We start from the raw sequence: 21,845 nt of genomic DNA, 5'->3' as shown, positions 1-21,845 counted from the left end.
TGCATACGCTTCCCAGGGGAAGGCTGTACAACAATTTTATTTTCCTATATATATGCATACATGTGCATCATGTATGCCTGAATTAATACAGTATGATGCATGGCAAAGTCTCCTTGATCATGCTTCTAGGACAAAAGGAAGCGCCCCGCCCATACGCCCCGCCCACTCCCTCGCCCCGCCCACTGCCCCTCACCTCTCCGTGCCCTCGCGACGACGGTTGCCCCTCGATACGTCCCGCCCCCTACTGCCTAGAGGCGACGTCGATTGGCTGCGCCTACGCAGGGCGAGATGTGGGGCTCTGCCGCGGATTGGCCGGAGCTGTTTTCCGGAAATGCCACTCTCTCTTCGTTCCCTTCTTATTCCTCGACCCCCACAGCGCCGCTGAGGGGCTTCATTCGCCGCTGTTCTCGTCGCCGCCATGAGCCGGCGGGCCTCGGTCAGCGACTGCCTGCGGGACTGGGAGGAGCTGCAGGACGGCTTCCAGCGCGTGCAGGTGCCGCCCCCCGACCTTCCAGGGGAGCGGAGGGCAGGATAGGGGTGGGGAGGTGGCGGGAAGTGATATATTGGGGAGGGGAGTGACGTTACTCGAGCTGCGGGTGAGGTGGCGGGACCTGACCCCCGGGGTGGGGGTGGTTCTAGCTCGGTATAAAAAAGATAGAGGTATTCTGGGCATGTGCAGAGTGCCTTCCCCCTTTCTCTCTGTGTAGCAAGAGTGCCTCTGGGGATGTGCTGAGTGACTTTGTGTGTTGAGTGCCTCTGGGCATGTGCAGAATGCCTCCCGTGTTTTATGTATATCTGTGGGGCGAGAGCTCTTTGGACGTATGCATAGTCACTGAGTTGACAGTGCCTCTGGGCATGTCCAGAATGCCTCCCCCTGTGTGTTTATAGCAAAATGTCTATGGGGGGTGCTGAGTGACTGTGTGTGATGAGTGCTTCTGGGCATGTACAGAGTGCCTGTCCGGCTTGTGTGAAGAGGAAAGCAGCTTTGAGCATATCTGGACTCCTTTGTCTCACTTGGGACTTTAGAAATAAGCAGAGGTTTGCATCCTGCTTTTCCTCCAATGTCTTTTGCCCACCCCAGTTTTATCTTCACATCTACCCTGAGGTAGAGTGTGCAGAAGAAATGTGTTTGATTGGTCCAGGGAAACCAAGTCAGCTTCATGGCCAAGCGGGTCTCCTGGGTCCTTGTCTGAACCTTCTTAATTACTACGTCCATGTGCACGTGAATGTGAAGAAAGTGCCCTTCCTTCCTTCTTTCTTTCCTCCTTCTGCTGTGTGTGAAAAGTAAGCAGCATTTATGAGCATGTGTGGAGCACTTTCCTATCCCATCCATAACTTTGAAGCGGAGCACATCCTTGGGCATGTGCAGAGTGCTTTCTAATTCTGCTCCCTCTGTGGGATGGAGTGCTTCTGAGCATGTGCACAGTGCAGTCCCTGGCAACATGGTTGAAGCTACTAAGGAGCACATACAGCGTATCCTTCCCCAGTAGTAAATAAAAACAGCTGAACAATAGGGCTTTTAATCAGTGGCTACTAGTCCTGATGTTTAAATCATATTTCTAGTATCAGAAGCAGCATGACTCTGAACACAAAATTGCTGGGGGGCGGGGAGAGTTCTTTTCAGAGGCCTAAGAACCTAAGAAGAGCCTGGCGGCTGGATCAGGCCAATGGCCCACCTAATCCAGCATCCTGGCCAAGCAGTTTTCCAATTGAGAAGCCTGCAAGCAGGAACACAACAGCCCTCTTCTCACTTGTGATTGCCAGCAACCAGCATTTAGAGGCAGGCTGCCTCAGATGGTGGAGGTAAACCATGGTTGTTGTTGTGGCTAGAAGCCTCAGATAGCCTTTTCCTGCATGAAAATATAGAGCCACTGTCAAAAACAAGATGATGGTCTTAATAGGCAGACTGTGCTAGACATATTATCTTAATTAATTAGTTTTGTCCCTCTTGGGACCCTTGAAGAAGCCATGCCCTCTTGTAGCTCAGTTGTTTATAATCCATGCACACAATCCTGCCTTACAGTGTCTGCTCAAATGTTTTATACAGCCAAAACGAAAAACAAAAAAACGTCCTGCAGCAAGAACTGGGACAGAATTTGCAAACGATGCTGTACTGTATTGCAACATGATAGCATCTTCTGTGGTTTTTTGGAGATGTACATAAGTTTGCGAAAGAGTGGATCATGCCATTTCTAAGATAGGGCTATCCACCAGGAATTCAGAACATAAGGGCATAATGGATCTTCTAGATTCCTTCTCTAGAAAGCCAGCAAGAAGGATGTGAGCACAACTGGCATTCAGATACATTACTGCCCCCAGCCATGGAGACAGAACATAGCCATTGATAGCCTTCTCCAATAATTTGTCCTATCCTTTTTTTAGAGCCATCTAGGTTGGTGGCCATCCCTGCCTCCTGTGGGATTGAGTTCCATAGTTTAACCATGTGCTGAGTGAAGGAGGACTTTTTTTTTACCTGTCCTGAATCTTCCAACATTCAGCTTCATTGGATGTCCACGAATTCTAGTGTTATGACAGGGAGAACAACTTTCCTCTGTCCACTTGCTCCATGTAATGCATAATCATATAAACTTCATGTAGTGTTTAAAAAAACCCTCATTTAAAAACCCTTCAACTTAAAAAAATAACATTTTAGTTCATCCAGCTGGGGCTGATGGGAGTTGTAGTCTGGGTAATACTAGGTCAGGGGAGGCTGCTTTCACGGATCAAAATATTTCCAGATTGCTAACTGGTTGATCGGCTAAACTTCACAGCCATAATTGATGTTGTTTTGTTTGCATATGTTATCTCATGGCAGCACTGTCAGGTTATTTATACGCTGTGGACATCTGGCTAGTGGCCATCTTTGTGTGCCCTGTGAGTTAATGACTGAGGAGTGTGGCATTAAAGTCATTTTACGTGCTCACCACAGAGATGCAAGTGATCTCTGGATCACCCTGGAATCTGGAATAATTAGGACGTACCTTTTTAATGATCACACTGAAACTTAAATAATGGCAGAGTTCATTGCTCTGCCTCTCTGATGTACATTTGCCTCAGATGAAAGTTTATTCTTCTCTCTTGCAAAATGCAGCAGATTAAGCAATGCCCCCCCTTTTCCTCGAACCAAGAGGCTCAGTTGTGACAACTCCCTTTCCCCCTTCCTATGCGTGCAAGAGGAGGCGATTAGAAACTTCCATTTTGTTCCACCCTCAAGTAGAGGCTTTGTTGCCTTTGGGGACTTTCAGACAGAAAGGGTAGATAGAAAGAAATGTGTTACGTACAACCAACTTTGGATGGGAAAGCAGCAAGCCTGCGTATATAGATTATAAGTGGGTAATGCAAGCAAACAGTACCAAAAATTTCCTGGGAGTAAGCCCATTGCAAATGAGCCTCCTTGTCCTTCTTTTTGGCTGTTTAAGGCAGCCTTTGCCAACCAGGCGCCCCCTTCCCCAACCTTTTGGATTCCAACTGTGCCGTTGTTGGGGTTGGGAGCAGCGGTGCCCAAATCCCGACCTAGGATGTCAGCTTTCAAAGCTGGGCTTGGGGATGCCCTTTGAGGGAGGCTGGAACTGGGACAAGAGCTTCAGCTGGAGGTGCTGCTAGGACAGGTGGCTGATCTCCAGGTATTTATACCAGGGTGACTCAGAAGCTTTGTGCTGCTTCCTGATCACAGGGGCCAACACTGTGCAGCCCCTGCTGTGTCTAATGTCAAAGTGTGTGTGCATGTGTTGGCCTGAGTGGTTAACTGGTAATAATAGTAATAATAATAATAATACCCTGCCCATCTGGGCAGCTCCCAGCAGAACAGTAAAAACATGATAAAACATCAGACATTAAAAACTTCCCTAAACAGGTTGTCTCCTAAGTCCTGACTCATTCAAGAGAAGAGAGAGAGCCTGTGTGGTGTAGCGGTTAGAGTTTCGGCACCAGGGTTCAAGTCCCCACTCAGGGGAGCTCAATGGGTGACCTTGGGAGGGTCAGTCTTTGCCACTCAGCCCTAACCGACCTCACAGGATTGTGGGGATTAAGTGAGGAGCAGAGAACCATGAACACCACCTTGAGTGCCTTGGAGGAAAAAGTGGGATGTAAATGCGAGAAATGATAAAATACATTGGAATGAGGGTGATGTAATAATGAAACCTCCCTCCTCCCCCCCCCCCTTCTCTCCTTCCTGGCCAGGAGACTCACAGGCTGTACAAGCAGAAGCTGGAGGAGCTGACCAAACTCCAAGATGGGATTTCCAGCTCCATCAGCCGGCAGAAGAAGCAGCTGAAGGAGCTCTCTCTGGCCCTCAAAAAGTATGTTGAGGGCAACTGCGGTGGCAGCACCTGCTTCCCTGGGGGAGGTTGCTGTGGGTCAATTTGTTCTTTTTTAAAAAAGATATTTATTAGAGGTTTAATAGTTACAGAAAAAAGACAGAAAGAAACAATAAAAAGTTAAACAAAACAAAACAAAACAATACCTTACAATACATCAGAAATAAAAAGAAAAACAAAAAACAATACAGCAAAACAACGAAAAAACCAAAAACATTCAAAAATACACCCAATATTTCCGTATCTTTACCTTTCATTTACTTGTTTCATTGACCTCCTCACACCTCCCTTTTTTGTATTCTGGTTCAATTAACTAATTCAGCAAATCCTTTCCATCTTTCTCAATTTTTGTTCTATAATTTATCTTAACACAATCTAACATTAAATTTTCCATTTTGACCCATTAACAATCTATTTTTACTTAATTCTTTATAACATTTCTGCTAAAGCCATATAGCTTCATTCCAGCATCCTTCTAGCATTCATTAATTTTGCAATATTTCTGTAAATATACTTTGAATTTTTTCCAATCTTCTTCCACCGACTCTTCTCCCTGGTCTCAGATTCTGCCAGTCATTTCTGCCAATTCCATGTAGTCCATCAGCTTCATCTGCCATTCTTCCCAGGTGGGTAGGTCTTGTGCCTTCCATGCTGTGGGTCAATTTGTGGCTTAGCTACCGGAGCCACCAGGACCGCCTGAGCATTGCTGAGTCAAGTATCGCTTGAGCAATGTGGGTTTAGCAACCAGGTGGGCAGGGACTGTCATCTAGTCCTGCAGCTTGCAACCTTTTGGGTATGTCGACTCACAAGTCCAAATTTATTTGGTATGGTGACCCGTCAGTTGTTTATTGCAACGAGTGTCATCAAAGCAAGATTATAGGCCAACAAAACAAAAAGGTGTAGGAGGAGGTATTCATCATATCAGTTAAGGATTGCAAGCAACAATTATATTCTTTCTATAAATGACCATTGCTAACAACCCCACAGTGCAAAAGCAGGGTACAGTATTCTGTCACAGCACAGACAAAGCAAGCAAACAGTAATAAGAGAAAGAAGTGGTAACATACCAGCAAGAATCAAGGTATCCATTTTTCCTGAACTGGCACGGAGGGTGAATGTTGGGCATCTAAGCCTGAAGCGTAAGAAATAAATTCTCACATTCTGAGTTCTCCATCCCTCTAGCGACGTGTGATTTATGTGTTATTTCTTCCACAACAGCCAAAGTCCATAAGTTCTTACACTGCAAAGAAAAATGCCAATTTTTCAAGGTTTTCCCTTTCTGGGCTACTGAAATTGTAGTTAACTGCCCTTCTAGCTCATCATCAGATGGACATGGGGACTTAAATCCACCACCATCACTGAAAATCTTAGCCATCTATTATCCAGTATTTAAGATTTCAACACCACAAGGTCTGGAAGCTTTCATTAACAGAAGAGCGAATTAATCAACTAGGTTAACTGGGTGATTAAATCAAGAGACCTTTCCAAGCAATTAGGCCATGTGTCATTTACAATATATACAGTTTTAATGCAAGTGCAAAGATCTGGAGATCTTAGGAGAGGCCTTCATCCCATGTGTGAGAGAAGGGAAAGTGCTTTTTATACGATGGTGATTGATGAGACACACAGAGAAATATCCCTTTGAAAAAGCACATGTTTTCAGAACTATTGTGTCTTTTTGTATGCAAAATTTTTCCAGGCTTCATGAACGTAGATCAGGGGTGCCCAAACCTTTTTCAAAGAATGCCAGATTTGATGAAGTGAACATGCGTGAAGGCCAGCCAAAGTGGTTGAGAGCTTTTTTTAGGATTTTACCCCAGGACATATATTGCCACAAGGGCTGCATTAAAGCGACCGGTGCACCAGATTAGGCCCCCAAAATGGACTTCATGCATGCCTGACATAGATGGATCTCTTTCTTGGTCGGCAGCCAAATCCTAAATTAACTATTACAATAAACTATTGTATATTCTGACATTAGAGGGACTGGTAGATGGGGTGTTTCATCTCCTGTTCTGCCTGACCCTCTTTAAATAGGATAGCAGCTCCACTTGGCTTCTAGCTACACTGCAAGAGCCTTCAAGATGTGGCTGTCCGCTCTCCCCAGTGAGGTCTTTGGCACAAGGCGTTTGATGGATGATTATTTTGCTGTTTGTTTGTGGTGTGTTTCTGCTGCTGTTTCATTGGGCTTTGGATGGTTGCATGACTTCTCTTGTGCTTTTTGCCCAGGTGCAAGTGCTCTCTTGCCGACAACAATGAGGAGGAACCGAAGGAGTCCTTCCAGGAGCTCCAGAGCATGATCAAAGAGCGGCAGGATGTCTTCTTTGAAATGGAGGCCTACTTGCCCAAGAAGAATGGGTAAGGGCCCACACCCTCTATTTATAAGAGCATCAGAACTCTGCTGTTCGACCAATGAACGCTCTCAGAGCGGTTGCATACAATCAAGCTGTAGCACACAAGGAAAAAGGCACAGAGAGGGAAGAGGGGGAAGCAAAACTCAGCTGCCGGTTCTTTCCAAGTTAAATAGTACTTATAATGAATGGAGGTTAGCTCTGGAAGTCCAGCAGCTGGGAGGTTAATGGGACTCTGATGGCTCCCACCCAACACCCTTTTTCTGGCCCACCAGATGTCTCTGAGGGAACTCACTTGAAAGTAGCCTTTCAACCTAGTTGGTTGGCTGGTTCTGAGTTTTTTATATTCTAAGGGAGACTTCCTTTAGAAAGAGAGGCTCTATTTTAGCCTTTTGCAGCTGACTGCTGTCAAGAGAACAGGAAGATGTTCCTCCTAGTGTGGTCCTACATCAGGGGGTGGGGAACCCTCCAGGTGCTGTTGGACTACAGTTCCCATCAGCCTCAGTGAGTGGTTGGGGACAACGGGGGTCCCAAATCTGGAGGGCTCCCAAATCCCTCAGTCCTGTCCTAATTATCCAGTGTTTGTAATGAGCGCACACACCCCTTTACAATTCTGCAATTGACTGTTTTCATAGCTTAACATCTCATACCCTAAATGCAAGCAGGCCTGAGACTTCATGCAGGAGAAGGCTGTCAATGGCTCTGCTCTGCCTCCACAGTCAGAGGCAGTAATGCTTCTGAAGACCAGCTGCTGGAAACCACAGGAGGGAGGAGAGTTCTCTTGTGCTTGTATCCTGCTTGCAGGTTTCCTGCAGGCATTTGGTTGGCCACTGTGAGAACAAAATGCTGGGCTAGATGGGCGACTGGCCTGATCCAGCATTGCTCTTCTTAAGCTCTTAGGACTTTTTCATTACTCTTGTGCAACACAGCAGACTGCCCTGCAGTCTGAGATGTTGAGTGCACTTGGCGTGTGGGAGCAGTTTGGCTTGTGGTGTGTGTGTTGCAAAGGTGTATTTAATTATCTCCTCTTTCTGTTGTGATCCAGGTTGTACCTGAGTCTCGTGCTGGGGAACGTGAATGTCACTCTGCTCAGCAAGCAGGCAAAGTAAATGCTGATCTCCTAACGCTTTGCTTCATTGCTTGCCTTGTGGTTTGCACTCATATGGACTATGAACTTGTTTTTTGGGCGGGTTTGTTTGTTTTGTTGAAGGCTGAGGTTCTTGGGATGCCTGGGGCCATGCTCATTACCCAGTGCTGCTGCCTTTCTTCCACCTGACAGTGGGATGGAATTGCAGAATGCTTGCAATCGGGGCTAAAGAAATGTTTGTAGCTGAAGGAGAATTTGGAAACTGGAGTGGGCGGGGGCAGAGAGATGGGACGGTCAGCTAGAATTCTGCACCAGCAGAAGCTGAATTCTGTGGTTTGCATTAATTATGCAAATAAGCAAATGCTTGCATGATTTCTCATTTTGCATGCTTCTGTCATATGCTACTATTTTGCATAACTTCTGGTTTTGCTACTTATAAGAGGGGCACACACATTGAAACCCACCATCACTGACAATCTTAGCCATCCATTATTCAAGATTTAAGATTTCAACAGGCCTTGCTCACCTGCATTCCAGTGTGTTTTGCCACCATGAGGGCTAGAAGCTTCATTAATATAATAGCTACAATGCTTAGCTGATTAATCAATCAGCATAACTGGGTGATTAAATCAAGAGCACCTTTCCTCAGAGTTAGAGAAGAGAAAGTGAGATGGTGATTGATGAGACACATGGAGAAATGTCCTTTTGAAAAAGCACGTGTTTTCAGAACTATTGTGTATTGAGAACTTTTCCAAGCTTCATGAACGTAGATGAATCTCATTATTTGTCCACAGCCAAGTCCGGAATTCAGTTGCTTGCAAAGTCCTGCAACTGATAGAGTTCACTGAGTTCTGAAGCCTGGCAATTTTCCAGCTTCTTCTTCAGATGATCTCTTTCATTTGAATCTGCAGTGGCAACAGATAGCCTTCAACAATTCTTGCAATTCCTGAAATCTCCTACCACAACCCAGACAGTTTGCTGTAACCTGAGCCCTTTTATACACAAAGTTGTTTGCCAGATCTGCCCGGTAACACAGATAAGTCACAGGATGCCTGCAGGTGCATTGTGGGGACTGAAGCATCTCTACTGACTCATGGAGAATTAAACCAGTAACTGCATTCTTCAGCGTACCTGGAGAAAGGCATCTTCCATTATCTTAATGCCTAGGCAGGTTCGTTTGGGGGTTGGCCAAAGCCACAAAGAAAAGCTTAGGCTGAGCCCTGGAAGTTGGGTGCTAGGCAAAGTCCATTCACTGTTCTGCCTCCCTGTTTTAGGTTCAGGTACAAGGATGAGTATGAGAAGTTCAAGCTGTACCTCACTATCATCCTGCTCATAATCTCCTTCACCTGCCGGTTCCTGCTTAACTCCAGGTGAGTCTGCGGCAGCCTTGGATTGGGACCGCACTGCTAAAAGTGAGCCATCGTTCCTATCCCTGCTCGCTTGAATGACATCCCTCTGAAGCAGTGGTTTTTCTTTCTTCCTTAGAGCATTTGCACCTTGCTCTTTGGCCCAAAAGGCTTCCGGAGAGCCTTATGTGCAATCAGTTATAAACAGGAAAGTCCCTGCTTGCAGGCTTAGTCTAGAAACGCCACCACCACAGAAGGATAAACAGGGAGGGAGAGAAGGAGGGGGGCAGAAATCAAGCTGAGGAACCCATTCTTAGAGAGTTGTTCTCATAAAGACCAGCCAGCGCCGTTCAGGATTGGGAAGTGCCTGATAGAGCTGGTCTTTCGGCAAAGCTGATGGAGCGAATCCTGCTACTGCCCATTTCTCCCACTGACACAGCCTGATGGGCTGGCTGCCCTAGGCACCAGTTGAGGGGGGAAGATGCCTGATAGGGCCAGCCTATCTCTCCAACCCGAGGTTGTTAAAGGTTGCAGGGTGCCTTGCAGGCAAAAGAAGGAAGACCAGTACGAAACCCTTCTCTTCCACCATGCACAATAACCCTTTCCCTCTCTCACCACTTGCCACAGGGTGACAGATGCGGTCTTCAATTTCCTCCTGGTCTGGTACTACTGCACCCTCACCATCCGCGAGAGCATCCTGATCAACAACGGGTCCAAGTAAGTTGTCCAGAACCACCGAAAGCTCTGGAGGCAGAGCTGATAAGATGATGAGCCAGGGCGGTGTCCTCTGACCGGCTGAGCTTTCCAAGACTTTCTCCAAGTCTTGCTTCTTGAGATCAACCTAAACTGGCAGTGCCGGGAGCGGAAATAAGGACTCTTGTGCTTACAGAGATGGTGGTAGGATAAGAAGCTGCCAGTGTTCCATCTGGTGCAGCTGTGCCTGCTGTGATTGGCAGCAGAAGCCATTCCTAGACCTTCCGTCTGACCCCTAACTAGAAGGGCTGCAAGATGGAGCCTGGGATCTTTTCCATGGCCTCTCCTCATACAGCTATATATTTTGGATAGTTGCTTCTTTGCTATGCATTTGGGCGCCTCTTAAGAGATGCCCATTCATCACGCTAGTTCCTGAGATCAATGAGAAGATATCCTTCCATGATTGGATGCCATTTTGAATCAAGATAGCAGACTGAAGCTTTCAAAACTGCACTGAGTTTAACCACTGGTTTCAAAACGGCACTGTTTTTTTATTTTTTGGTCACTTAGCATGCACAAACAATGCCAGGCTGTTAGCATTAATATAAATATTAACAGCCTGGTTGTTTGCCTATCTCTTCTAGGACCCTTTGTGACTCACACTGATAGGCATGTTTGGGCAGGCTGACATTTCAAAGACAGCACCTGCACGTTTTGCCCCTTAACTTTTCCTACAAGGCCTGGAGACTTCCTTTTTTTTAAAAAAAGAAAGAAAATGAAAGCTGAGAGTCTGGGGCACGGGCACCTGCTTGGTCACCTCTGAGCCAAGGTGTTGCAGGTTGCCACTGTTGCATCTGGCGGCTTGATAGCCCTCCTTGGAGCCATGTTGCAGCTGCCTGTTGATGTTCCCTCGTCATCTTGAGGAGGAACTCCCAAGCAAGTGTGCTGAGCTTCAGGGCTTAAAGTTAACACTCTCTAACAAAAGCCCCTCCCCCCAATCCCTTGTGTTTCCCCAGAATTAAAGGCTGGTGGGTTTTCCATCACTACATCTCTACCTTCCTCTCCGGCGTCATGCTGACTTGGTGAGTCCTCAGCTAAGCATCCTCTCTGTTGCCATTATATGATGTCCTGGTGGCCATCAGTGGTCCCCTGTGGCTCAGAGGCCCAGCTCACATTCACCTGGATTTCTGCATACAGTACTGGGGGCCTAACTCTGCAGAACTCCCTCTTGGCTGAGATCAAGCTGGCTGGCCCCCTTCATTTTATTTGTTGCAATAATATCCCACCTGTTCCTCCAAAGAGCTCAGGTTGGCGTGCATCTTTCGCCCCATCTCAGTTAATCCTCTCAACAGCCCTGTTAGGTGGGTTAGGCTGAGAGGTGACAACTAGTGAGTTTTGCGGCTAAGCAGGGATTTGAACCCTGGTCCAGCACTCTAACCACCACATCACACAGGTTCTCGAGGTGGTGTTTTTTTCCCAGTAGTCATTTTAAATAAACATTTTCTGATTTTTGTAGTTAACTGACTTCATCTTCTGCAAGGTTTCCTGTAACCTCGTGGGATGCTGCTTAGAAACCATGGCATTAAGTAGAGTATAAATTGTCCCAATAAATAAGTAATAGCCTAGGAAGCCGACTTTTGCAGAGTCGGACCCTTGGAGATTTCGGTGATTGAACCTGGGACCTTTTTTTATGCAAAGCACAAGATCTATGGCTCAGCTACAAACTTTCCCCTGTGCCGAGAAAATGTAGGTTTGTGCTGTATATTTCAAGACTGTGTGTCTCTGTGAATGTATGGTTACACTGTACAGCCCAGTGCGCTCCCCTAGTTAAAGTCATCACTGGTGGTGGAAATGACCATATCCTACTTCAGTGAGTTTCCTCGGTTAAACATGTGCATAGGAAGTTTGCCTAGCCCAGCACTGTTGGAGGAAGCTCTCTCGAACCTTCTTTGAAGCTTTCATCTGCTGTGCCTGTTCTTCATTTTCCTGTTAACTTGTTTGGCTGCAAGCATTGCCATTAAATGGCGTCAGGGAGCTATTTTGGCCCAGCAGGCCAGAACTTTATCTGAATCACACCACACCAGCCAATTTTTACAAGTGGGTAGGACCGCCCCATCTGCCAATTGTCTGATGTTAGGACATCAGATTATTGACAGGTGTGTGGTGCCGCCTACCTGTCAAAGTTGCCTGCGGACAGGTGGGGAGATAGCAACCAGGTAGGATTGAACTCTCCATGTATCAGCTCCTGCACTTTGGAACTTCCTGCCTGTTGACACCAGTCAGGCACCTTCCCTGTGCTCTTTTCGGCTCCTGCTAAAAACATTTATGTTCAGGCAAGCCTGTCCAGATATGTAGAATCTTTACATGTGTTTTAATCTGAGGGTTTTTTTACCTCATCACTGATTTTAATTCTTATCTGAATGTTTTGCATAGCTGTTTTTTTACTTGATTGTTTTTATTCCTTTTTTTGAAAATTACTCTGTGGTTTTCTTTAACAATCATAGACTCGGAGAACTGTAGAGTTGGAAGCAACGCACAGGGTAATCTCGTCCAACCCCCTTCAATGGAGTTGAAGCCTTAGATGGCATTTTCTACCCACTTTGGGCTGCATTCCCAAGTAACCCAACTCCAAGAAGACCTGGTCTCGGCACACTGGGGAGCTCTACCGGCCTCGCAGCATTCCTTCCAACCATACAGTTCTATGAGTCTACGATTGTTAGCGAAAACCACAAAGTGATTTTCAAAAAAGGATACAAACAAACAAACAAAAACCCTCTAAAAGTGTTATATAAATTGTATGAAATGAATACCTGCTCCATAACTGGAGCAGGTTGTCACAGTTTGGGGGCCCAATTTGGCCCATAGGATGGAGGGTTCCCACCCTGTGCTAGGAGAATGGGTTATACATTTCTAAATGAGCATGCTTTTCCTTTTCTCCTTTTCACTCCCCCCCCCCCACCTGATCCCACTTTCTCGGTGTCCTTGCAGGCCAGACGGTCTCATGTATCAGAAGTTCAGAAATCAGTTTCTCACCTTCTCCATGTATCAAAGTAAGTGAAGCTGCCCACAAGGAAGCAGGAAGGTCAGCTGAGCACCCTTGAGCCTCAGAACCATGTGGGTGGGCCAATGTGCTCCATTAGCCAAGCATGTTTTCAGAAGTAGGCTACGTGAACTAATTTCAGTAGTGCTAATTTCAGTAGTTCCATTCTTGAGTAGGATACAGGCCTCCAGTTCCACAACATGAGCTTGCAAGCAGAATTGTCCGGGTGAGAGTAGCAAAACTTCCAGATTTCCTTGTTGAGAAAGAAAGGGGTTTGTTGGATGGAATGGGAAGGCAGGTGTGAGGAAGCCTTTTATAGCCCTGGTGGGCCAAACTCCATTCTAGGTAGTCTTCTGAGCATAGCTGTCAACGTTTCCCTTTTTTAAAGGGAAATTCCCTTATTCTGAATAGGATTCCTCACAAGAAAAGGGAAAAGTTGACAGCTATGCTTCTGAGGGCCACCTGACAGCCGTGGGCAGGGTCAGAGGCAATTGAGCGGAGCAGATGATGTAAATTTTACCTTCCTACATTTGACTGGTTTCTACACACACCTCTCTACCTGTAAGATAGGTTAGGCTGAGACCAGCCCAAGGTCGCACCCAGTGAGCTTCACAGCTGAGTGGGGATTTGAACCCTGGTCTTTCCTAGGCCCTAGTTCAACACTAACCACTACACCATGCTGCCTCTTTACGATTCAAACTTTTGTCCCATTTCTTAGCAATCAAAAAAGTCTGTTTAAAAAAAACAAAGCTCAAATTCCCAGGACCCTCTTGAAAAATAGGGAGTTGGAAGGGACCCAACAGATTATGATTTTTTTAACCTGATGCTCTGAAAGCCTTTGCAACGTCTGAGAAGCCAGGTTTTGGAATTGGCCTTCCAAGCCGCCCGCGACAGTGACCTTTCTCACCACCTCCTTCTGACAGGCTTTGTCCAGTTCCTCCAGTATTATTACCAGAGCGGTTGCCTGTACCGGCTGAGAGCCCTGGGTGAGCGGCACACCATGGACCTCACAGTGGGTAAGTGGCGTCTCTTGCTTTGGCCTCCTCTCCTCTTGCTGAGGAGGCAAGCCTCTCCAGGCCTAGGAGAAGCCCAAGCTTAGGAGAGGCAAGCTTGTGACCCTTCAAGTTGTTGGACTCTGCATTCCCCATCGCCACTGCTGGCTGGGGCTGATGGGAGCTGCAGTCCAGCTGTGAGATCGTTGCCACTGCTTAAGACTCCTGCCGCAAGGTGTAGTGCAAGAAATGCAACTACCGTATTGTTCGCTCTTTAAGATGCACTTTTCCCCTCCTACAAAGTAAGGGGAAATGTGTGTGTGTCTTATGGAGCGAATGCAGGCTGCGCAGCTATTGCTGAAGCCAGAACAGCAAGAGGGATTGTTGCTTTTGCTGCACAGCAATCCCTCTTGCTGTTCTGGCTTCTGGGATTCAGATTTTTTTTTTCTTGTTTTCCTCCTCCAAAAACTAGGTGCATCTTATGGTCTGGTGCATCTTATAGAGCAAAAAATACGGTAGTTTCACTTCTCTGCAACATACCTTTTTTTTTCTCCTGCCACCTGCAGAGGGCTTCCAGTCCTGGATGTGGAGAGGCCTCACCTTCCTGCTCCCATTCCTCTTCTTTGGCCAGGTAAGTGTGCCGTGGCATTTTGGGGGAGGGCATCTAGGAATGGTGGGATGTCAGGGACTGGACTGAGGGAGATGAGACTGAGGAGGAATGGTGGAGAAGCGCCCCCCTCCTCCTGAACTTCCCAGAGGAGAGGAAATCAGTACAGTGGTACCTCGGAAGTCGAACGGAATCCGTTCTGGAAGTCTGTTCGACTTCCAAAACGTTTGGAAACCAAAGTGTGGCTTCTGATTGGCTTGTGAAAAAGATTGGCTTTGTTCTTATTTATTAAATTTATATGCCACCCTTCATCAGAAGCCCACAGGGCGTTTTTACAGTGTACACTGCAAATAACATAATGTCATATTGATGCAACATAAAAGAATAAAAATATTATAAGGAGTGCATAGCACGATGTAGATTCTCCTAACAACATAAAAAGGAGAGAAAATCAGCAACACGGTATCTCAACTGCAAAGGCAGCACACAAATACAGAAGCTTCTCTGAAAGAAAGCGACCCATATCTCCCCTTTTCCTTTCCCCATCTCTCACCCTGGGAGATCTTCAATCCCCTGCCTCTCACTCGGGGTCCTTCCACCAACCACCTGTCACTTTCATGTGGCGTGGAAACTGTGGCGTATTATGTATTTATTTGCTATGTTTACACCCCACCTCCCCCCCCCCCCATGAGCTTAAGGTGGTTGTGCATGTGGGTCTCCTCCCTCTCCATTTCGTCCTCACAACAACCCTGTGAGGTAGGTTAGGCTGAGAGAGGCAGCGACTGGCCCAAAGCCACTCAGTGAGCTTCGTGGCCAAGTTGGGATTTGAACCCTGGTCTCCCCATCCCTAAAGTCCAGCACTCTAACCACTGGTCCACACTGGCTTGTGCAACATGTTGCAAATAAAATGCCTGTGCTCCCTTCTCTTTCCCTGACTCCTCTAGTTCTGGCAGCTTTACAATGCCCTCACCCTCTTCCAACTGGCCAGGCACCCAGAATGCAAAGAGTGGCAGGTAAGAGCTCCTTGGGGCAGAGAGCTACTTTTCCCTCTTTTGTTTTAACCCTGTGAAACCTTCAGAGGAAACTTCCATATATGCAGCATTAGGCTATTGGCCCAGCTAGGCTAGGATTGTCAACACTGACCCTCCTGAGGGCAGAAAGCCCTTCTCTTTTCTATCTCAAGGCCTGGTCCCCATTTTGAAGGCTGCTTCGGGGGGAAGGGCTGGGGAACCTCTGGGTGGAGCCGTCATTTCCAACACCAGCCTCCCATAACTCCTTTCCCCCTTCCGTGCGAGGGGCAGGGTGTGTGATTTTGGTTGCCGCTGTGTGAACCAGCCGTGGGCTCCTCTGCAGGCCAGGTGCAACTTATAGATCCTATTCAAAAAGAAAACTAGCAAATTGGAAGTGGGAGCTTTCTTACTCCAACAGACTTTTGGGAACTGATTGCTTTTTATGAAAGGGCTGGTGCTGTGCTGTTTTTATTGTAATTATGTGTATGGTTTTTAATAGATCTTAAACTTTTGAATTCTGTTAGTGGGTTGTTTTTTTTAAAAAAAACAACTATATTTAAAAGCGTCTTTAGCTGTACTTATTTTATTTGTAAGCTGCTTTGCATCCCTGTCAAGGAAAAAGGCAGGATATAAATAAATTTATGATGGGATAGATGGTAATGCAGTTTGGCTAAATTAAACTTTAGCTGTGATTCCTGCATTGCAGAGGGTTGAACTAGATGACCGCTGCCGTCCCTTCCAACTCTACAGTTCTATGATTCTATAAATGTCCTGCTTTCACTGGTGGGGGGACGGACCTTGAGCCAAAAGGCAAGTAAGATGGGGGGGGGGGATACACAACTTGCTGGAGCTCTGGAAGCAGCATGTAAAATGAGGGGGGAAATAGAGGTTCTTTTGAACAGCTCTTGGAACAAGTTCAAAGAAATGAGATTCATTGTGCCACACTCTGGTCCTTGACCGCAATAAATCGATTCATTCATTGTGTTGGGTCTGTGACAGCTTCTTTCTTTGGATGGGGACAGGATGTCCACTCATCTCCAAGAACTACCATCTGGGAGAACTGCTGGGGTGACCCCCTGCCATCTCCCCCACCCTCCTGGCAGGGCAAAGTCTCACCAAGTCTTAAATTCCTCCGGCAGGTGCTGATGTGCGGCCTCCCCTTCTTTGTCCTCTTCACCGGCAACTTCTTCACCACTCTGCGTGTTGTTCACCAGAAATTCCAGGACAAGGCCAAGGTGGAGTAAAGGGGGTGGGGCTTGCGGGGCCTGTCCCACCCCACTCTCCTTGTCCTCTCCCCCCACCTTCACCCCCGCCAACAAAACTGTATTGCCATCTGGTATTCTGCCGTTTTTTCACCTGGCTGGAGACAGCGCTGGTCCTGCTCCAGCTGGTCTTGAACGGACAATCCACTCAGCGCTGGGCGCAACTTTCCCGGAGTCCACCGACTTTGAACCAGTGCTTCAAACAAAGTGGCGGGTGACTGGGCAAACTCCTGTGCCCTTTTCCGCCGAGGACAGGACCTCGTCTTCAACGGTGGGAGGAGATTCTCCAGGATCATAGCAGTGTGCTGGAGGCCTAGATCGACCCACTTGGACATGACTCTCTATGGTACCCTTGGGCCCAACCCTCCTACAAGAGCAGGTGACGGATTGCCAACAGCCGCCATGCTCTTTTCTAGCAGACTTTTAACAAGGAAGCAGGTTCAACTGAGGCCACGGTATGTATAAGTAGTGAGGGTGTTGTGGGGGGCCTCCCCTGCCCCATTTTGAACCGCCTTGCAAGAGAAAGAAGTCTTTGCCTTTGCCATACAAAGCATCACTTCCTGCCTCGGAGTGCTGCTCTGCTCCTCAGAAGGGACCCTTGTCCTGCACCCTTGTCTGCTTTCTTACATCCTGAGGCCAGGGTGCATGGGTGGCAGAAGGGAGGATTGCCCCAGCCTTGCACACAAGCAACCTTCCCCCTCCTGTGACCCAGGAATGGTTCTTGGCAGTTGGCTGGCAGTGAGAAGTGGATGGCTCCGCTGCTGAGGGTCCGGCGCTGCCATTGTTCAGAAGCCTCCAAAGGCTTTCAGGAAAGTGGGGATTAGGAAACAGCATGGTCTGAATTTGCTACGTGATGGTGTAGTAGGGGGACAGTGTCTTGGTCAAGCTTTGTGGTGTCTTTTGTGTGTTTGTGTGCATATCGATGTCTTCAGGAAGCTGGGAGGAGCTGGTCTGTGTCACAATCGTCTTAAAGAATGTACGCATGTCGTATTAAAAAAAAGGTGGAAACTATTGGAATAAAAGAAAAAAAGGGAAATGCCTTTGGTGCCTCTCCTGCCTTTCAACCAGCAAGGGAGAGGAGGGATGGGTCGGGGTTTTGCACAATCTCCATTGCAATGGCCAGCACCGTTGGCTATTAATGGGTCCAGCTGAACAGGAAGGCACATTTTGGGCCATTGCATAGTGATGAGAGGAGAGAGATGGGACATTGGGTGGCTTTTTGGGGTATCTGGGCAGCAAGAGAAAAGGATAGCTTCCGTGCCTTTGCATTTGGAAGGAACTCTTTCCTATCTCCCCCTGCCTTTCTGTGATGGGAATGTGTCCTTGAAGTGTGATAATGCCTCTTGCTTGCATAAGCATTTTTTTAAAAAAACACCCCGATTTTGAGGGAGGGCAGCACAGTCTACTAGTCTGTTCTGCTCGTACCCACTCTAAAAGGTTGCCCGGAACAAATGCAGTCCTCAGGCTGAAAGCGATTCCTGAAATTAATGAGGAGTCTTGTGCAAGTGCCAAGGCACCTCTGAGCAGGAGCTTCTGGGAGCGCGTCAAACATCTGAGGGAAGTGCGGAGTTCAGCTTCCATTCATTCTTTTGAAGCAATGCCTCCATTTCGCAGGATAGCAGGCATTGCCCATCTGCTGCAGTCCTAAAGCAGCCAGGGAAGTGGCTGTGTTGAATTTCTGCTTTATCCTTGCTCCTCCCATGAAAGCAGCATATGTGAAATAGTAAAAGGAAAGAGAGGGGAAAATGCAAGTGTTGTTCAGGTTGTGCGATTTCTGCATGGGATGCAGTGTTTTGTACAGGACACACAGAGAGAGGCGTTAGGCATGCTTTGCCTGGAGAAGGGAAGACTAAGAGGGTGACCTTATAGTCATCTTCCACTATCTAAAGCGCTGTCCCATGGAAGGTGGAGGAAGCTGGTTTTCTGCTCCTCCCGCAGGCAGGACGTGGGCCAATAGATTCAAATGACAAGGAGATTCTTCCTTGCAGGTTTTTCAGCAGAGCTTAGAGTGGCTGTCCGTCATTGATTATTGAGTTGCGTTTACTGCATTGCAGGGGGTTGAATGCCCCCCCCCCGCCCCCCAGGAGGGGATCTCTCCCAAGTCTACAGTTCTGATCCCATGAGCTCTTCACTTATGGGCTTTGTTAAACTGTAAGCCTTTTGATGAAGTAATGATGGCCACCAATGTGAACGGCTTTAAAACGTTATCGGCAAATGAATGGAGGATGAGGGCAAGCAATGGCTGTGAAGCATCTCCACTATTGGAGGAAGGAGGTTTCTGATGGCCTGATCCAGCACGCTCTTATGTGGATGGCAAAAGGTGCTTGGTTGGTCCCTATGAGCTTCGGGGGCTTTGAAAAGGAGAAGCAGACCACCACCCCTTCCCCTCACCATGGTAGTAACAGTGGTTCCCACACTTCACACACACACACAACCACTTGAAAGTTGAAGATCCTTGCAGACCTGTTCAGAACTTCTCCCCTCTGTCTGCTGTACCTGTTGTAATGCACTGTGCCAGATGCCGTCTGGCTTTGTGGCTTCCTAAGCACACGATAGCTGAGCTGGTTAGAGCATGGTGTCAAGGTTGCAAGTTCGAGCCCCCATGGGACAGCTGCATATTTCTGCATTGCAGAGGGTTGGACTAGAATGGTCCTCAGGGTCCCTTCCAACTCTACAATTCTGTGATTCCTTCCTTCCTTACATTTCATACAATTCAAATGGTAACGCAGCATAAGAAATAGTGCATTGGCTGTGCAGCCTCCCATCTCCAACCCCAAATCCACAGACCACGTTGTGGACTCCAAGTGGACCTCGGCTTGGGAAACCCTGTAGTAAAAGCTCTCTCCAAATAGCCATCTGTAAAGATTAGCAGCGTTGGCGAGTGGGTTGCTGCCCATTACATGTGCCTTGATAATGTATCAACGAATGGTTTGGTGCATCCATGGAAGGTAAGGCTGGGAGCATCACTCCAGTTCCAGCTTCAGCTCCACAAGCCCCCACCCCACACAAGGCCTAAGAAGGAGGCAAAGCAAAAGAATCAGGCCATATTTTATTCCAAGAGCAAAGTCTCCTTACAGTTATGTACATTCAGTGGACAAGCTGCTCACCCCAGCACTCAATCCAAACGTACATCCTTGGGCACACACTGGCAGCTTCAACACGAACCGTTAAGTTGCATGGCTGGGGAGGCAAGCCACACCGGGACTGAAAAGCGCCATGGCTGGGTTCGGCCATGGCACACACATTTCTCATGCCAGGGGCAGCACCCCATCGGTCTCAGCAAGGGGGAAATGACAGGCGGGCCTAGGAACTGGCCGGAGGGGGCCGCCATGTCCGGAATGGGCTTCCCCACTGTTTGGGGGGGGGAGGGAGGGAAATTAAGTGCCAACGAAAGAGGACTGGACAGCCAGGTACTGTCCTCCAGCCCAGACTGAACTGTGTTACCCTGATCCACTGCCACCCTCCATGGCTGTCTGCTGGTACAGCAGAGAGGGCGAGAGTTTCATCCAATGAGGCTGTAACAGGAGGGGACGCAGGCAAGAGGCAGGACTGCCATCCCCAGACAGGTGAGCCTGAGACATGCCAGCATGCAGCACCAGGTATCAGATCAGGACAGCCGCCAACCCAAATGCACACCTCCCGCGTTTGATCCAATTTCACACAGATGGTATAAGGTCTCCAAGCTTGTTCTAGGCACAGTAAGAAGTGTAGGGGCAGGGAGAAAAGAGCCCCCCTACGCTCACACTGCTGGCTTCTTAAATACGTCGTTTTGCTCTCCACTTGACCCCCACCCTGTTATCCTACTGGGAACCCCCCCAACAGCACAGGTCACTGGTCACTAAAACCCAAAGCAATGCCATCTCTGGCTGTGGCAGGAGCACCCTTCACATCAGCTTGGGAAAGGGTGGGGGGGCGGGTCTGGGGGGCCTGATCGTTTCCCGCAGGCTAACTGAAAGCTTACGCATCTTCTGAGGAGTTAAGAGGAAGGGGTCAGCACCCGAGCCCTGCTTTTGCAGCTTCTCCTGATGCAGAGACGCCCGCCAGATGGGACTGGAGCGAAGTTCCGTTTCCCAAAAAAATGAAAGTAAGTTTTGACATGTAGAGAAGAGAGGATGAAAAACGCTGCACACCCAGAAGTCCTCTGAGGAGGAGCAGCAGCAATTGCCGAAAGAGAGAGAGAGAGAGCGCGACTGGTGATTCTGGCCTGAGGTGGCCTAACCCGCCCCCTGGAAAACCCTCCAAGTCGCCCTGCGGCACACTCTTAACATTGAATGAATGGGAGGGAGCGAGGAGGGAGCCAGGTGTGCACACCTGCGCACAGTCCCACAGGGGGGCAGGATGCGCCCCTCCTGCAGCCCCCCACTGAGAACCGCCCCCCCTCTACCCAGCAAGCACCGCCCACCCTAACTCCAGACGTCCAGGGAGTAGCGCCCCTTGGTCATCAGCTTCTTGACGTAATCCACAGCCTGCTGCTGGTTCATCTTCCCATATTCAGCCACGATCTCGTAGAAGGTGTTTTGCACGTCACGGGCCATGTTCCGGGCATCGCTGCAAAGAGGAAGACCCCCGCAGAGAGGGGGAGGTCCCGTTAGGTCAAGTGCAGCCCTTATTTATTGCATTCATACCCAACCTGGTCTCTCACTAGTTTGACAATTGAACCACATGGAAGTCTCTTCAGATTTGACTCAAGGGCAGGTTTTAGGATGCAGGTAGGCAGGGTCGTGACCAACTCTGGGGTTGCGGCGCTCATTTCGCTTTATTGGCCGAGGGAGCCGGCGTACAGCTTCTGGGTCTTGTGGCCAGCATGACTAAGCCGCTTCTGGTGAACCAGAGCAGCGCACAGAAACGCCGTTTACCTTCCCGCCAGAGCGGTAGCTATTTACAGTGGTACCTCGGGTTACATATGCTTCAGGTTACATACGCTTCAGGTTACACACACCGCTAACCTAGAAATAGTGCTTCAGGTTAAGAACAGAAATTGGGCTCCAGCGGCGCGGCGGCAGCAGGAGGCCCCATTAGTTAAGTGGTGCTTCAGGTTAAGAACAGTTTCAGGTTAAGTACGGACCTCCGGAATGAATTAAGTACTTAACCCGAGGTAACACTGTATCTTCTTGCACTCTGACGTGCTTTTGAACTGCTAG

General features: G+C 48.1%; 2 protein-coding genes across 6 annotated transcripts in view; one reads left to right on the top strand and one right to left on the bottom strand.

Annotated features, from left to right (window-relative positions):
• The first annotated feature begins 189 nt into the window (after nucleotides 1-189).
• On the top strand, nucleotides 190-17,740 carry TMEM120A (transmembrane protein 120A). Of its 2 annotated transcripts, XM_083479400.1 has the most exons (12): nucleotides 316-493; nucleotides 4,180-4,298; nucleotides 6,546-6,674; nucleotides 7,713-7,772; nucleotides 9,029-9,124; nucleotides 9,728-9,817; nucleotides 10,810-10,875; nucleotides 12,782-12,843; nucleotides 13,757-13,849; nucleotides 14,392-14,456; nucleotides 15,377-15,445; nucleotides 16,582-17,740. In XM_083479400.1, the coding sequence occupies exons 1-12, from the start codon at nucleotides 419-421 to the stop codon at nucleotides 16,684-16,686; spliced, it is 1,029 nt and encodes a 342-aa protein (XP_083335526.1). In that variant the 5' UTR covers nucleotides 316-418; the 3' UTR covers nucleotides 16,687-17,740. The 2 variants fall into 2 exon arrangements, with proteins under 2 accessions (XP_083335527.1, XP_083335526.1); XM_083479401.1 differs by lacking the exon at nucleotides 7,713-7,772 and having other exon boundaries at nucleotides 190-493.
• Nucleotides 17,741-19,734: 1,994 nt separating this feature from the next.
• POR (cytochrome p450 oxidoreductase) overlaps nucleotides 19,735-21,845 on the bottom strand; it is a 47,708-nt gene continuing 45,597 nt past the window's right edge. For all 4 annotated transcript variants that reach the window (XM_083479280.1, XM_083479278.1, XM_083479279.1 and 1 more), the window contains one exon: nucleotides 19,735-21,252. In XM_083479280.1, coding sequence (XP_083335406.1) covers nucleotides 21,108-21,252 — 145 coding nt within the window. In that variant the 3' untranslated portion in view covers nucleotides 19,735-21,107. The remainder of the gene's footprint in view (nucleotides 21,253-21,845) is intronic.

The sequence above is a fragment of the Podarcis liolepis genome, assembly GCF_965112155.1.
Source record: "Podarcis liolepis genome assembly, chromosome: 16".
Taxonomy (NCBI): Eukaryota; Metazoa; Chordata; class Lepidosauria; order Squamata; family Lacertidae; genus Podarcis; species Podarcis liolepis.
Note: the sequence above shows the minus strand (reverse complement) of the source record. Positions and strands in the feature narration are given on the sequence as shown.

What these genes read in the sequence shown, in the direction of transcription:
- TMEM120A (XM_083479400.1), top strand. Translation starts at nt 419, where the DNA reads ATGAGCCGGCGGGCCTCGGTCAGCGACTGCCTGCGGGACTGGGAGGAG. An exon ending in CTGATCAACAACGGGTCCAA is followed by an intron (nt 9,818 to 10,809) that starts GTAAGTTGTCCA and finishes GTGTTTCCCCAG; the next exon opens with AATTAAAGGCTGGTGGGTTT. An exon ending in CACCATGGACCTCACAGTGG is followed by an intron (nt 13,850 to 14,391) that starts GTAAGTGGCGTC and finishes TGCCACCTGCAG; the next exon opens with AGGGCTTCCAGTCCTGGATG.